A 15,258-nucleotide genomic window follows, 5' to 3' on the forward strand; every position below is an offset into this window, starting at 1 on the left:
CAGCTAATCTATGACAAAAGAGCAAAGAATAGACATTGGAGCAAGGAAATAGACCAGTATCTCATACCATATACAAAAATCAACTCAAATGGATAAAGGACTGACCCAAGACTGTGGTTACAAACTCACCTGAGTTGAGGGGTGGTGGCAGAGTCCACTCAATGAAAGGATGCCGGTCGAAAGTGTTGGCCCTTTGACACTTCTGCACGTCTCCATCATTTTGGATCATGTCCACAATCTCCTGTGTCCAGGTGGTGCCTGGAAACATCAGCTATTTTCAGTTCTAGCTACTTGATGCACAATCTATTTCCTTCATTATTTGTACATTCCATGAAATTCATATTTCCTAAGTATTGAGCAGAATTAGCTCACTTGTCAACTCCCCTCCTTGACACCCACAGTATAAAATTCTTCTGTGTGATACCCATAGTAACAGCAACTCTATGACACCCCAAATGGAAAGTCCTCTCCTGTGAGCACTGATGCCCCTGGTTCTTATTTTCAAGGACTATATGTATATCTGCCATCTTGTAAGACAGAGTCAACAGAGGTAAGAATGTGTCCTTTTATTCTCTTTATCCCTAATACCTAGCATAGGACTTTGCACCTTATTAATGTAGCTTTAGTGAATGAAAATTGAATCAAATTAATGTAGAGAGATATAATGGTGAATTAGCCACAGTCTCTGCCCCAATGCTTGTAATCCCCCCCCCACCCCGCAATGTAGGGTAAATGATTTTGAGGCATTTCTGCCTTCCCACCATTAGGATTGCATGCCTGATGGGGCACCTGCATTTTGTTACATTGTTATTTTCAGTTATGCTGTTACTCTTGTGGGCCATGGCTGCAGTACTGATATATTCACCAAGAGAAGCAGAGTCAGGAGAGAGAACAGGAGAGAGAAAAGGAGAGATAGCACCAGAGAGCCCAGTAAAGAGTGAAGATTCACTGGGTGCTGGGAGGCCTGCCAGCCTCCTGGCCCCCCAGCACCCCTGCCATGTACCAGGTTGCTGCACTACATGTAAAAGCTCAATAAAGACCTGAGAAACCCTCCAAGGGCTCCAGGACTCTCTTTTATCCATCTGCACAGAATCATAAAGAACCTGCTCTGAGCCTTCCTGGCACTATGCCGAGATAATATATAAAGAGATTGCTTCTTGCCCATTTTTCTCTTCTCTCTCAATAGCTCCTCAATTTTTAGCTGGGTATGTAGCTAACTGGCTCAAAGGTGACATTTTCAATATTTCTTGCAGCTAGATGTGAATATGACACTAAAGTTTGGGAAATTGTCTTGAAAGGGCAAGAATATGACCTATTTCTTCCCTTCCTATCTCCTTGCTGCTTTTCAGTGTGTGAGTGTGATGTCTGGAGCCCTAGCAGTCATACTAATATAAAAACAAAAAGCACAACCTGAAGATGATGGCACAAATAATTAAAAGGATCCCAAGTCTCTTATGCTTAATGCTGCCCCTATTTTAGGTCTGGACAATTAACCACCAGACTGGTTTATGTGTGTGTGTGTGTGTGTGTGTGTGTGTGTGTGTGTCAGGAAATGGGGGAGAGGTCTGACATTTATAGCCAAATTGAATCCTAAATGACACAGAAGAGAGGTATATACAGAAGTGTGGGTAGGCAAAGAGCAAGGCTGTGCTAATTATCCACCAAATACTCATTTTTCTCTTTACTACTTTTGGCGTGTCTCTGGTTCACAAACTTGATTCTAGTGGACACATGATATATACACAGATAATTAAGAGATGAACAGTATACAGTAAGAGCCATAAAGGGTGTACAATGGACCACAGGTATACAAAGGAGGGCAACTTAATGCAGAAGGGGTGAGTAAGGCTCAACTGAGAGGATAGCTTTTTTTTTGAAGATTTATTTTTTATTTATATAATAGCTGGGGTACAGGCCAGAGGCATGGGAGGGTGAGAGGATTCACCAGAGACAGAGTGGGGAGCAAAACAGGCAGAGATACCAAAAGCACTGCTGAGTGGAGCAGTGGGCATGACAGGAGAGGTCTACCGCACCATGTGGGAATCTCCCTGGCCGGCCAGGAATTGAACCCGTGCTGCAGAGGCTGTGGACAGCTTCACAGCACTATGCTCAACCCGCTGCGCCACTGGGGAGGCCCTGCTGGTTTTTTTAATGATTTATTTATTTATGCATACAAGAGTTGGGGTATGGGCCCAAGGTGTGGGGGGTGGGGATGGTGAGAGGATTCACCAGAGTTAGAGTGGGGATCAGAACAGGTGGACTGTCTGAAATACACTGCTGAGGCGGGCAACGGGCTAGACAAGAGAGGTCTGCTGCGCGATGTGGGTTAGCTCCCTGGCCAGTCAGGATCAAACTCCTGCTGTGCTGCTGTGGCTGCAGATAGCTTCATAGTGCTGAGACTTAAACCCTTACGCCACCAAGGAGGCCCCTGAGATGGTAGCTCTGGAGTGAAGAGTTATAGTTGTACTGAAATGTTCACAAGCACAGGAAGCCACCACAGGCAGGGAAATCTCAGAAGGCTGAACAAAGGCAGGCCCACTTCTCCCTTGGGGTGTGTAAGTAGGGCTCACAGGCAGTTCAATTGCAGTGAGGTTGGGACAAAAATCTGGGGAGTTTGGGACCATCCTATAGAGGAACTTAGAGTTGATTGCTTAATTTCCAAGGAGAGTGGAAAACAAATTCTGTGGTACAGATTTAAATTCAGATCTGGGCAACAGAAGTGTCCAGAACAAACACACAGAAAAAGAGATTCTTGAGAAGAGAAACCTGCTGGCAGAAAGCCCCTCCCCTGATTTACTGACTAAACCACCTGAGTGGAAAATGAGACTGAGGAGAACTGAGGGAACTCTGGGCCAGAAGGACAGAGTACATGCCAGGGCATGGTCAAAAAAACTGTGGTGGATGCAGATGGTAATCCTGAAATATTTATGGTTATGAATATCTAGAGTTCTCTTGTTGGGCCAAATGGTCACCAAGAGTCTCCCAAACAGGTTATAGCTTAAAGCTCTTCACTCAGTCACATTGCTTGAAATTATACCTACAGATAACTCAGTAAGCTTATCAGTCATTAGACTCCATCTTCTCTGGTTATGATGTTCTCTCCTCCTCCACCCTGGCACCAGCCTTCTAAGCTCTTTGCCTTTGCAACCCTTACTACTCCCAGGACCCCCTTTTCATTTTGTACAATACACATAAATATCACCTCCCCTCTCCCAGATCCTGGTGCACTTGTATAAATTTGGTCCCAATGCCATTAGTGCTTTTTAAAGTAGGATGAAAGTGCTTAGTTCTGCATCAGTCTCTTCCTCTAAGAGAAGCTTCTTCTTCCTGGGGAATATAACCAAAATGATAATGCGTACATTGTGCAAAAATGGAAAATGATGTAAGAATTATATAAAATAAAATATTAATTTAAAAAATGAGCTTCTAGGCAAGGGCATCATTCACTTCCAGGACTTCTCAGAAGACATGAACAATCTCAGTAGATAAGACTGGGTTGGGGCAAGATTTACTATGAGAACCTCTGAGCTATGTAAATACTTTTATAATTTAAAATAATCATATAACTTATTCAGTTCTTTGATGATTTGGGATTCTGGATGTCACTTTATCTAGCAGGGACCTAAATCAAAGTAAGAATGGTTTTCACTTTTCCACAGTCCAGTTTTGATAAAATCTTGCTTTTTAAAATCAGGTATTATAGATATTGGATCAACATGGTGACAGAGAAACACTACAAGTAAGTTCTCCCATAAAAACGATTAATAGGGAGGAAAAGCAGCAGGTCCTGGCAAGAACCAGGACCCAGAAGATAAATGGGTGACTCTGGCAAACTGCCCTAAGAGGAAAATTGCAATAAAAGAGCATGAAAGAGAGTAAAGTTCAGAACCCTGCCACTCTCCTCTACCCACAAAGCCAGCACACTCCACCCAACAGAAAGTAGAAAAAAGAAAAAGAAAAAAAAAAAACAAGAGCAAACTAGAGATCAAGAGGGACTGTGAGTGTAAAGAAGAGAGGCATATATAGAAATGTGGGTAGGCAAAGAACTGCAAGTACGGTACCCTGCGAATGGGAAGTGTGGAGAACTGTGCAGGAATCACCACAGAGGTGAGCGAATACCTCCAGGCACCATTGGAGGAAGATAAGGACTCCACGGAGAGACCTGCAAATAGCCCAAGGCCAGCCAAAAAACTTGTGTGGAAAAGCACATGCTCAAAAAGCATATGCGGATCACAGCTGCCTAGGACCCTGCACCTGTGACCTAGATTCGTGAGGAAATGCGCAGGAGCCATCACTGAAGTGAATGACCCTCACTGATTAATCAAAAACCAGGCATCCAACATGGGAGTGGGGTGCAAAAGGTGCCATTTCTGTGGACACTTAACTGGGCTACCACCCATGTCCTGGATCTGAGGGCCTCAGAGCTAAGAATCGGGGCATGAAATTTGGGGTGTGGAATTCCCCATGCGTGGAGCACAGGGTAGACACAGCACCCCCTTGCCATTGAGGCACTCCATGGCATCCCCTCTCTGTTCCCTGGAGACCCACGAAAGGGGGAGGGCGGGGGGGCGGGGGGGGAGGGAAGCACAGCTTTGGAAGGATACTACAAAAGATCTCTAGTGCCACCTAGTGATCACAACAAAGCAACCAACTTCCTGATAGTTGGAAGCCAGGGATCCCAAAACCACCCTCAGGCTCTAAGAGAGGGTGAGCCACAGAAACGGGGGTAAGAAGGGAAACAAGGTGTGGAGTAAGACCCCATTCTAGAACTGAGAGCCAGGCACAGGATCCCGGGCACACCATATGGGACGCACCATAACAGTGGGCACTGCACAGGCTGACAGCTGGCATTTTGGATCTCAGTGCCCTGGGACTGAGAACTAAAGCACAGAAATTAGAGTGTGGGATCTACACAGCTGCAGGCACAGCACTGGGTGAACATAGGGCAGGCACAGCACCCAGCATGAGCAATAGTTCCTGTGTGGTCCCCTCCCCCTCTCTGTTTCTCATAGTGCTACCCTCCCCCTCTCTGTTTCTCAGAGAACTACAGGGGAAAAGCACAAGTCCACAACTATAAGTCGCTGACATCTCCTACAGACCAGATCAAAATAACCAACAAGCAGATTCCCTGCTGGAACTGAGTAAATACAGAGGGATGGAATTGTAAGGGACAGTGTACAGCAGCACAGCCACAGCATCAACACAATGCTGGAGTTTTGGCCTAACAGTGCTGGACTTAGTTTGGTAAACAGTTTCCAACACCCCTAAAGGAGCAATCCAAAGAGATGCCTACCAACACCAGTGGCACAACAAACAAATGAATAGAACTAATTAGAAAGCAAGAGAGAAAGAAAAATACAAATAACCAAGCAAGCCCGCAGAAGAAAGACACACCACAAAAAGATAATCACTCACCAGAACTCAACAACAATGACATGGAAGAACTCTCTGCCTGTCAGACAGAGAATTTAGAATCATCATGATTAAAAAGTATAATGATATGAGACAAATAATCAATGAACTGAAGAATGCAAATGAGATCTTAAGAAAGGAAATAAAAGAAAAGGAGGTGACAAAGAGCTCTTGGAAAAGCATTAAAAACAGAATTGAGGAAATGGAAGAAAGGATCAGTACTCTTGAAGAGAACAGAAATAAAAAGAACCAAAAGAGACAAGAGAGAGAGAAGTGCAAAGGAAGAAGAATGGGGATACCCTCAGATAATTATCAGACTCCATGAAGAGAGGAACTACAATTTATAGGCATTCCAGAAGGTGAGGAGAGAGACAAAGGATCGGAGAAATTATTCAAGGAGATAACTGAAGAAAACTTGCCAGGTATAAAAAGGAGATGAATATAGACATACAAGAAGCAAGAACATCCAATTACCACTATGAAAAGAAAACTAGAGCAAGACACATAATAGTAAAGCTTGCAAGAGTCCAAGACAGGAAAAAATAATGCAACTGGCAAGGGGGAAGAAACAGATAACTTATAAGGGAAAATCAATCAGGTTAAACTCAAACTTCTCTGAAGAAACACTATGGTAAGAAGAGAATGGAGTAACATATTCAACAAACTTCAAGACAGCAAATGCCAACCAAGAAAACTTTACCCTGCAAAGCTCTCCTTCCTCTATGAAGAAAAAATATGGACCTTCTCAGACAAACAGAAACTCCAGAAATTAATTACAATTAAACCCCCACTCCAAAAAATTCTACAAGAAGTCCTAAAGCCAAAACCAACAGAGGAATGATCAAGAAGAACAGAATAAAGCAAGGAATAAAATCACAAAAAAAGACAAAATGGCAAATACATGTGCCAACATATCAATATTACTCTAAATGTAAATGGTTTAAACTCATCAATAAAAAGACATGGAATAGCAGGCTGATTTAAAAAACAAAATCCAGCCTTCAGCTGTCTCCAGGAAAAACATTTAACCACAAAAGATAAACATAGACTGAAGGAAAAGTTTGGAAAACAATCCTAAAAGCAAATGGACTATACAAGAAGGAAGGAACAGCCATACTTATATCAGATGAAATAGACTTCAAATTGAAAAAGGTAAAAAAAGACATAGACAAACACTACATCATGATCAATCAGAGAATACATCAGGAAGATATAACACTCATCAACACACACTCACCAAATGAAGGCGCATCAAAATATATTAGACAATTATTATCAGCTCTGAAAACAGACATTAAAGAAAATACATATATAGTGGGAGACTTCAACACTCAACTCTCACCAATGGAGAGATTAACGAGACAAAAAATAAATAAAGACATTAGAGCCCTAAATAAAGACATAAAATGCATGGACTTAACAGACATCTATAGGACACTGCACCCAAAATAATCCAAACACACATACTTCTCAAGCACACATGGATCATTCTCCAGAATCAATCACATACTAGGCCACAGATAAACATCAACAGATACATGAAGATCAAAATCATTCTAACTATCTTCTCTGATCATAAAGTCATCAAAATAGAAATAAATCATGAGAAGAAAAAAGGAACCCTCCCACATCATGGAGATTGAAATCCATACTACTGAAAAGCCACTGGATGAATGAGGAGATCAAAGAAGAAATTAAATATACATTGAGTTTAACGACAAGGAGGACAACACTTTCCAGAATTTATGGGATGCAGCAAAAGCAGTAATAAGAGGATAATACATAGCAATACAGGTTCACATCAAAAAATAAGAAAGAACTCAAAGAAACTACCTAATCGCACATCTCAAAGAACTACAAAAAGAACAACCAAAAACCCTCGAATGAGTAGAAGAAAGGAAATAATAAAAATCAAAGCAAGAATAAATGAAATACAAATTTAAAAAACAATCCAAAAGATCAATGAAACCAAAAGTTGGTTCTTTGAAAAAAATAAACAAAATAGACAAACCTCTAGCCAGGCTCACAAAGAAAAAATGGGAGAAAACACATATAAACAGGATTATAAATGAAAGAGGAGAAATCACAACAGACTCAGTAGAAATCAAAAGGATAATGAGAGATTACTATGAACACTTATATGCAAACAAATTCAACAATCTAGAAAGATGGACAAATTCCTAGATGCCATAATCAACCAAATAGAACCCCTAAACAGACTGATTACAAGCAGCAAAATTGAAACAGTAATCAAAGCACTGGCCAGTAACCAAAACAAAAGCCCAGGCCCAGATGGCTTCACAAATGAATCCACCAAACTTTCAGCAGTGAATTAGTGCCTATCCTACACAAACTCTTTCAAAAAATTGAAAAAGAAGGACTACTACCAAATACATTCTACGAAGCCAACATTACATTAATACCCAAACCAAAGAGAGACAGCAGAAAAAAAGAAAACTACAGGCCAATCTCCCTAATGAACACTGATGCAAAAATCCTCAACAAATCCTTGCCAACAGACTCCAACAATGCATCAAAGGGATAATACACCATGATCAAATGGGATTCATCCCAGGAGCACAAAGATGGCTCAACATATGAAAATCCATCAGTGTAATTCAACACATCAACAAAAAGAAATATAAAAACCATATGATCATATCAATTGATGCTGAGAAAGCATTCAACAAAGTCTAACATCCATGTATGATGAAGGCCCTTGGAATTTAGGGGATAGAAGTAACATACCTTAACATGATAAAAGCCATATATGACAAACCCACGGCCAATATTATTCTCAATGGCGAAATGCTGAAGGCCTTTCATTTAAGATGAGGAGCAAGACAAGGATGTCCTCTCACCACTGCTCTTCAATATACTACTGGAGGTCCTCGCCAGAGCAATATGACAAAAGAAAGACATACAAGGAATCCAAATAGGGAAAGAAGTAGTAAAACTATCACTATTTGCAGACGATATGATAATATACATAGAGAACCCTAAAAGCTCAACAGAAAAACTAATCAAACTAATCAACCAGCTTAGTAAAGTAGCAGGATACAAAATCAACACACAAAAATCAGTAGCCTTCCTATACACAATCAATCTGAAGAAGAAGAAATCAAGAAAACCATCCCTTTTTTTATTGAAACAAAAAAATCAAACACTTGGGAATAAACCTAACAAAAGAGATGAAAGACCTATACAAAGAAAATTATAAAACACTGTTAAAAGAAACTGAAGAAGACAAAAGAAATGGAAAGACATCCCCTGCTCATGGATTGGAAGAATTAACATTATTAAAATGGCCATCCTCCCAAAAGCAATGTACAGATTCAATGCTATTCCAATAAAAATCTCAATGACATTCTTCAAAGAAATAGAACAAATACTGATGAAATTCATATGGAACCACAAAAAACCATGAATACCCAAAGCCCTACTGATGAAAACAATGGAGAAAGGAGGTATCACACCTCCAAACTTCAAGCAAAACTACAAAGCCATAATAATTAAAACAGTTTGGTATTGGAACAAAAACAGACACACAGACCAATGGATCCAAATAGAGAGCCCAGAAATAAAGCCACATTTATATGGACAACTAATCTTTGACAAAGGAGCAAAGAATATGCAATGGGAATTCAATAAATGGTGCTGGGAAAACTGGACCACCACATGCAAAAAATGAAACTTGACCACTACCTTTCACCATACACAAAAATCAACTAAAAATGGGTAAAAGAAGTGGGTATAGGATGTGAATCCATAAAACATATATAAGAAAATATAGGTAATACACTACATGACATACACCTCAGTAACATCCCTAAAGACTCATCACTCAAAGCAGTGACAGTGAAGGAAAGGATAAACAGTGGGGACCACATCAAATTAAAGAGTCTCTGTACAGAAAAAGAGACACTAACCAAAAGAAAGAGACACCCCCACTGATTGGGAGAAAATTTTTGCACTCCATAAAACTGATAAGGGACTGATCACAAAGATATACAAAGAACTCACAGGACTCAACAAAAACAAAGTAAACAATCCAGTCAAGAAATGGGCAGAAGAACTTAAAAGACATTTCTCCAAAGAGGAAAAGCAAATTGCCAACAGGCATATAAAAAAATGTTCAATATCCCTTATCATCAGGGAAATGCAAATCAAAACCACACTGAGATACCACTTTACACCAGTAAGAATGGCACATATTTAAAAAAAAAACTAGCAACAACAAAAGTTGGTGAGGATGTGGAGAAAAAGGAACTCTCCTGCCCTGCTGGTGGGAGTGCAAACTGGTCCAACCACTATGGAGAGCTGTCTAGAGGTTCCTCAGTCTACTGAAAATGGAGCTACCATATCACCCGGAAATTCCACTCCCAAGGATCTACCCAAAGGACACAAAAACATTGATTCAAAAGAACAACTGCACCCCTAAGTTTACTGCAGCACTATTTACAATAGGCAATACCTGGAAACAACTCAAATGCCCAAAAATAGATGACTGGATCAAGAAGATGTGGTATATATACACAATGGAATACTAGAGAGATAAACCAAAAAAAGCAACCAAAAAAGATAAACTCATGCCATTTGCAGCAGCGTGAATGGAGCTAGAAAGAATTATGCTCAGTGAAATAAGCCAGAAGGAAAAAGAAAAATATTGGATGGTTTCACTTATAGCAGGAATATAGGGGAACCAAATAAGACATCAGTGTAAAAAAGTAACAACAGTACAAAACACCACAAAGCAAAAACAGACAATTATCAATCAGAGACATACTGCAGGGGAGGAGGGAGAGAGATCAGAGGGAGGGAGGGAGGAGCACAGGGGACTGAGGTGATAGTGCACAGGTGCATTGGGGAAGGAAATTCTATGGGAACTCAACCTGAGGGGGTGGGGGGAAGAAAATATTGTTTAAAAATGAACAATGATGCAAAAAAAATTTTAGAAATTTAAAAATATTATTTAAAAAATTTAAAAATAAAATCAGGTATTATAGCCCCTCAAAGCTGGCTTTCCCACTACCAAGTCTCAAACCTACCTGCCTTTGCATAGGTTGCTATGAGGAGATCATCAGGTTTTGCTTGGAAATTCCAGATATTGTCCCAGTTATCACTTATCAGCTTGGTCATGAGGACTCCGTCCACCTCTTGGGTTTCTGGTTGTATGTCTTTTCCCTCCAGGTGGAGATCCTTCATTTTCTCCAAGGACATCTTTCTATTTGGACCTGCCAAAGGTGCTTCAAAGAAATGTGTACTATGTCATTTCATACCTTACAATAGTCATTTCTTTAAAAATATATACTATACTCTGAGAAAATCAGGAGAAATGTGTTTTATGTCAATTTAAGTGCAAGAAATATGTTTTATCTTAAGTGAGTGAAGTCAAAACTGTGGGAGCCTATGGCATTTTAAATAGATTTGTTTCAGAGTATAAATTTGATAAAGCAAAAGAAGATAGATGCAGCAGAGAAAAACAGAAGTGGAAGATGATGGATTTGACTCACTCATCAGCAATGATCTGGTTAAGGTGAGCGAGAGGAGGTGGCCATGAGGGGGACCAAAGCAGGAAGTTCACTAACCCCTATCAAGTGTGAGCGACAAAAGAAGACCAGATCAGAGTCAGTGTTCAGGTTAGCTGGATACAACCTGGTGTGGAAGCAGGTTGGGGCAGCGCATTGATGAAGCTGACTCAGCAGGACAGCTAGTGAGCTGAGAGAAGCTCCAGAAGCAGGTGAGGCTTCACTCCCTGGAGGTGGGTTCCCAATCAGCACAATACCATCAAAAGTCTTCACTGTCGCCATCTAGATCACACCAGTCTCCTGGCTCCACAGCTCCAGAATCCCCATCCTGCCCTGGATCTCTGGCTGAATAGCAACACTCCCTGGCGAAGGAGGTAAGTTCAACTCTCCTGGGGGAGTAACCCCAACTGGATGCAGTGATATTTTCTTTAGTGGAAATTAAATTTATTGTAGACATCTTTATTGTAGACATTTTTCTTGATTCTTAAATTTATTATAGAAATATAATAAAGTAAATTGAGCCATAGCATTATTCTTTCTAAGTTTAAGAATAATGTTTGCACATTTTAGTAAGTACTTGTTAAATAAAAGCATCTGTAGTGTAAATGATTTTCAGGCTTTTCTGCTTTCCCACCATTAGACTGCATTCTGTGATGGCAGGCACCTGCATTTGTTACATTGTTACAAGTTTGGTTGTTTACTTCCGTGGGCCATGGCTGTAGTATTGATATATTCACCAAGAGAAGCAGAGGCAGGAGAGAGCAAGAGACAAGGTCAGAGAGGCCAGTAAAGAGTGAAGGTTCACTGGGGGCTGAGAGGCCTGCCAGACTCCTGCATTTCTCCCCCCTCCCCACACCCCTGCTCGCCATGTACCTGGTTTTAAAAACTCAATAAAAGCCTGAGAAAGCCACTGAGGGCTCCACAACTCTCCTTTACCCTACCTGCTGGGATCACAGAGAACCAGCTCTCTGCCTTCCTGGCACTACAGCATCCTTGCAATGTTAGCATGTCTAACAGATGAGTCTTGCAAGTAGAGAAGTTAATATGTTACTGAATAATATTTAGATTTGGGATTTTAGTTTGAAAATATAGACAATTTTACTTAGTTCATAAATATTTAAGAGAATGTAGACTCACTATGTTCATAAGCTTAATTAGTAGATTTGTGATTTATTGAAATAATTAGAAATTTTTTGTTTTGTTATTGTTAAGCAACTGAAGTGCTTGAAAAAGAAAATGAAGCATAGCAGATTAAATGCAACTTAAAATATTTTGAATAATTTTATTTACTAGGTTGAAAAGCCTTTGTCAGTGGAAAACATTTACCCATATTCACCAACACTCTGCAGCTTCTTCTGGGGTGCAAAACTCTGGTTCTAGCCTTAATTCTGAGCTTTGCTTTCCTCATCTGCAGAATAGAGGTTGGGGATTGTAGGGTAAGGAAAAAGTGTCAGGCTTTTCTGCCCTCCCACCATTAGGATAGATGATGGAACCCTGTGGTCCTGAATGCATGCCTGATGGTGGGCACCTGGAATAGGGTGTGGGCTTCTGTAGATGGGATTCACCTGGTCTAAGACTGGGTTTTTAAGGGCAGCGTCACAGGGACGCCAGCAGAAGCTGAGAGAAAGAGAAGCCAAGAGAGAAGCAGAGCCATGAGAAGAGCAGAGAGAATGTGAGAGAAGATCGGAAAGCCCAGAGTAAAGACTTGCTGGGGGCTGGGAGGACTGCCAGCTTCCCAGGCCCCCAGTATCCCTTCCTGCCATATGCTGGGTAAATCCCAATAAAAACCTGCAAAACCACTGAGGACTCTGACTCCTCCTTTACCAGTTCTGCATGGGATCCTAGAAAACCTGCCCTGTGTCTATTCCTGCCCCTACAGGGATGGTCAGAAAATACCTCTAAGTTTCCTCTGAATTAATAATAGCATCCTGATTTAATGTTTTCCTTACCTAAAAGTCAGATAAATGTGTGACATTTACAGGAAGTTTTTGCTTTACTCTTTCCTCAATCCTAACGTTTAAAGTGATCATCCAGAAAGAAAAAGAAAAATACCAGATGGTCTCACTCATAGCAGGAATCTAGAAAACTTAAATAAGGGACCAGGAAAATGAATAACTATAAGAAAGTGAAAATCAAAATCAACAAAAAACTATGAACCAGAGACACTCTATGGGGGGTGGGGGAGGGGAGGGATTGGGGTCAAAATAAGGGGATTGCAATTGTATGGGGAATATAAAAATAAAATAAAAATAAAAAAAATAAAGTGATCATCCAGTACACGCAATTATGTTCTTCACAGAGCTTGACTTTGGGACTTGCCAGCACCTATCCTCCCCTACCTTGGGGATCCTTGTGCATGTATTGCTCACCACATGCAGGCCTGTCCTACTAGTCTGTTCCTCCTCCCTTCTTCTCCTGACCCAAGATTACTGCTCAAGTGTTACATTCTTAAAGGTCTATCATTTTCAATCAGCTATAGGTGCTGGAGCACCCCAGGGATGCCTCTGTGATTTCTGGGGAGGTTTGGGTACATGTGGCCCCGAGTGGTGAGTTCTGCGCCCCTCCCTCCAGCTTGTCACCTAGGCAAGTTCACGTTCACCTGTCTTCCATTTTGGGCTTCAATATACATATTGTTTTGAAGAAAGAGCTCTGGGATTTAACAAAACAAATGTGACAACCACCATTTTAGGTCACTGTTCTCTGATTCTAATGTGACAATCAGTCCATGCTAACATGTTTAACTTTTCCAGGAAATAATGACCAAAAATCAAAAGTGAGGAAGCACATTGAAGATGGAGGAGAGGCAACTGGAGAGCTACACTAAAGTAGCCTGAAGAAAAAGAGAAATTTTTGGTGTACTTTTTTTGTCTTGAAAGAGTAAAAAAATAAAATACACTAGAACATTCTTCAGCACTAAAAAAGAAATGAGCTATCTATCCATGAAAAGACATGGAAACAGAAGGTACAGATAAGGTATTGTGGAGTGTAGTTAATGACTGCATACACACACACACACGCACACACACACACCACACAAAACAATTATAAAAAAACACTTCTATAAGAAAGACAAGAACTATACCTAGAGATGTCTGCCCTGAGCACATGAAGAGTTCCCAGGATAAAAAAAAAAGTGATGTCTGAGGACAGGGGCAGACCCATTCAGGTGGGACAAGGTCAAACCATTTTGTAGACAAAATAGCAACCCCCATCCTTATAGTGAGTGACTGGAAGTTAAGAGCAGATTCATCTGTTTTCAATAAGCCTCATTATTTTTTAAAAAATTTATATTTTTATACATACAAGAACTGGGGTAGAGGCCAGAGGTGCAGGGGGCTAGAGGATTCACCAGAGATAGAGTGGAGAGCAGAACAGGAGGATTGACTGAAATACACTGCTGAGGGGAGCAGAAGGGAGCTGTGGGAGACACAGGAGAGGTCTGCTGCACCATGTGGGTCAGGTCCCTGGCAGGATCATACTCCTGCTGCAGAAGCTGCAGATAGCTTCATAGTGCTGTGCTTAATCCCTTTGCCCAACAGAGGGACCTCAACAAGCCTCTTTAATGGAGTTCATTAAACACTGAGTACAAACATCCTCTGCAGATGAGAGTCCCAGTGCCTAAGGGCCTCCCACCTAACTAGAGGAATCTAAATTCTGGTACCAGAATGACCAAAAGCAGACCAGGTGACTCCCCTCCTTCTTACCAGTGTGGACAAAGCTAAAGTTTCTAGGTGTGGAAAGAAAAATTACCCCAATTCCCACCTAACTGCTCAGGAAGGAAGAGAATGATATTGCTTCCTGCCTAACCTTGTCCCAAATTACACACATAAGTGCTACTGTTGCTTGCAGACCCAGCCCTGACCTATAGATTTCCTTGTGGGGAAAAACAGAATTGCACATGGCCGCCTCTCCTGTGCCTGGTGAGGGTGGGACTTTCACCCTGGGCTCTCATGGGAGTTTCAGGCTCCTGGGGTCCCGCCTTTACCACAGCTAAGCAGGTGGAGGTGTGTGTAAGGCAGGGCATGACCAAAACTAGCAAGTGAATGCCCCCTGCTCACGTACCCCCCACTGCAAGTCCGGGCAGAATATGAAATGTAGCCCACTGCACCAGGGACATATCTTGCTTCCTATGTATTTAATTGCATCCTTGTGTGGTTTGCTTGGACTCAAGGCAGGGTAGGAGCCAACACTACTGCAGGGGCCCCTGGCCAAGCAACACCAGTGCCCAGCTGAGGATGAGGTTCAGTTCTAAAGCTCTTTATTCCAGTGGAATCTAGAGAGTTCTGTAAGGTCACAGGACAGTTCACTGACTTGATCA

The 15,258-nt window shown here is 41.3% G+C and overlaps 1 protein-coding gene across 2 annotated transcripts in view; it reads right to left on the bottom strand.

Annotated features, from left to right (window-relative positions):
• LOC119258952 (sulfotransferase 1C1) overlaps window positions 1-15,258 on the bottom strand; it is a 31,082-nt gene that overhangs the window by 14,372 nt on the left and 1,452 nt on the right. Inside the window, exons 1-3 of one of the 2 annotated variants that reach the window (XM_037527409.2) lie at window positions 11,001-11,031; window positions 10,461-10,658; window positions 130-258 (exon numbers count right to left, since the gene is read on the bottom strand). In XM_037527409.2, the coding sequence (XP_037383306.1) occupies window positions 130-258; window positions 10,461-10,632 (301 nt within the window). In that variant the 5' untranslated portion in view covers window positions 10,633-10,658; window positions 11,001-11,031. Of the gene's footprint in view, window positions 1-129; window positions 259-10,460; window positions 10,659-11,000; window positions 11,032-15,258 lie in introns of those variants that run through there. The other variant, XM_037527408.2, reaches the window with a different exon arrangement.

Source organism: Talpa occidentalis, unplaced genomic scaffold (assembly GCF_014898055.3).
Source record: "Talpa occidentalis isolate TD23 unplaced genomic scaffold, MPIMG_talOcc4v2.1 talOcc4.5, whole genome shotgun sequence".
NCBI classification, from domain to species: domain Eukaryota; kingdom Metazoa; phylum Chordata; class Mammalia; order Eulipotyphla; family Talpidae; genus Talpa; species Talpa occidentalis.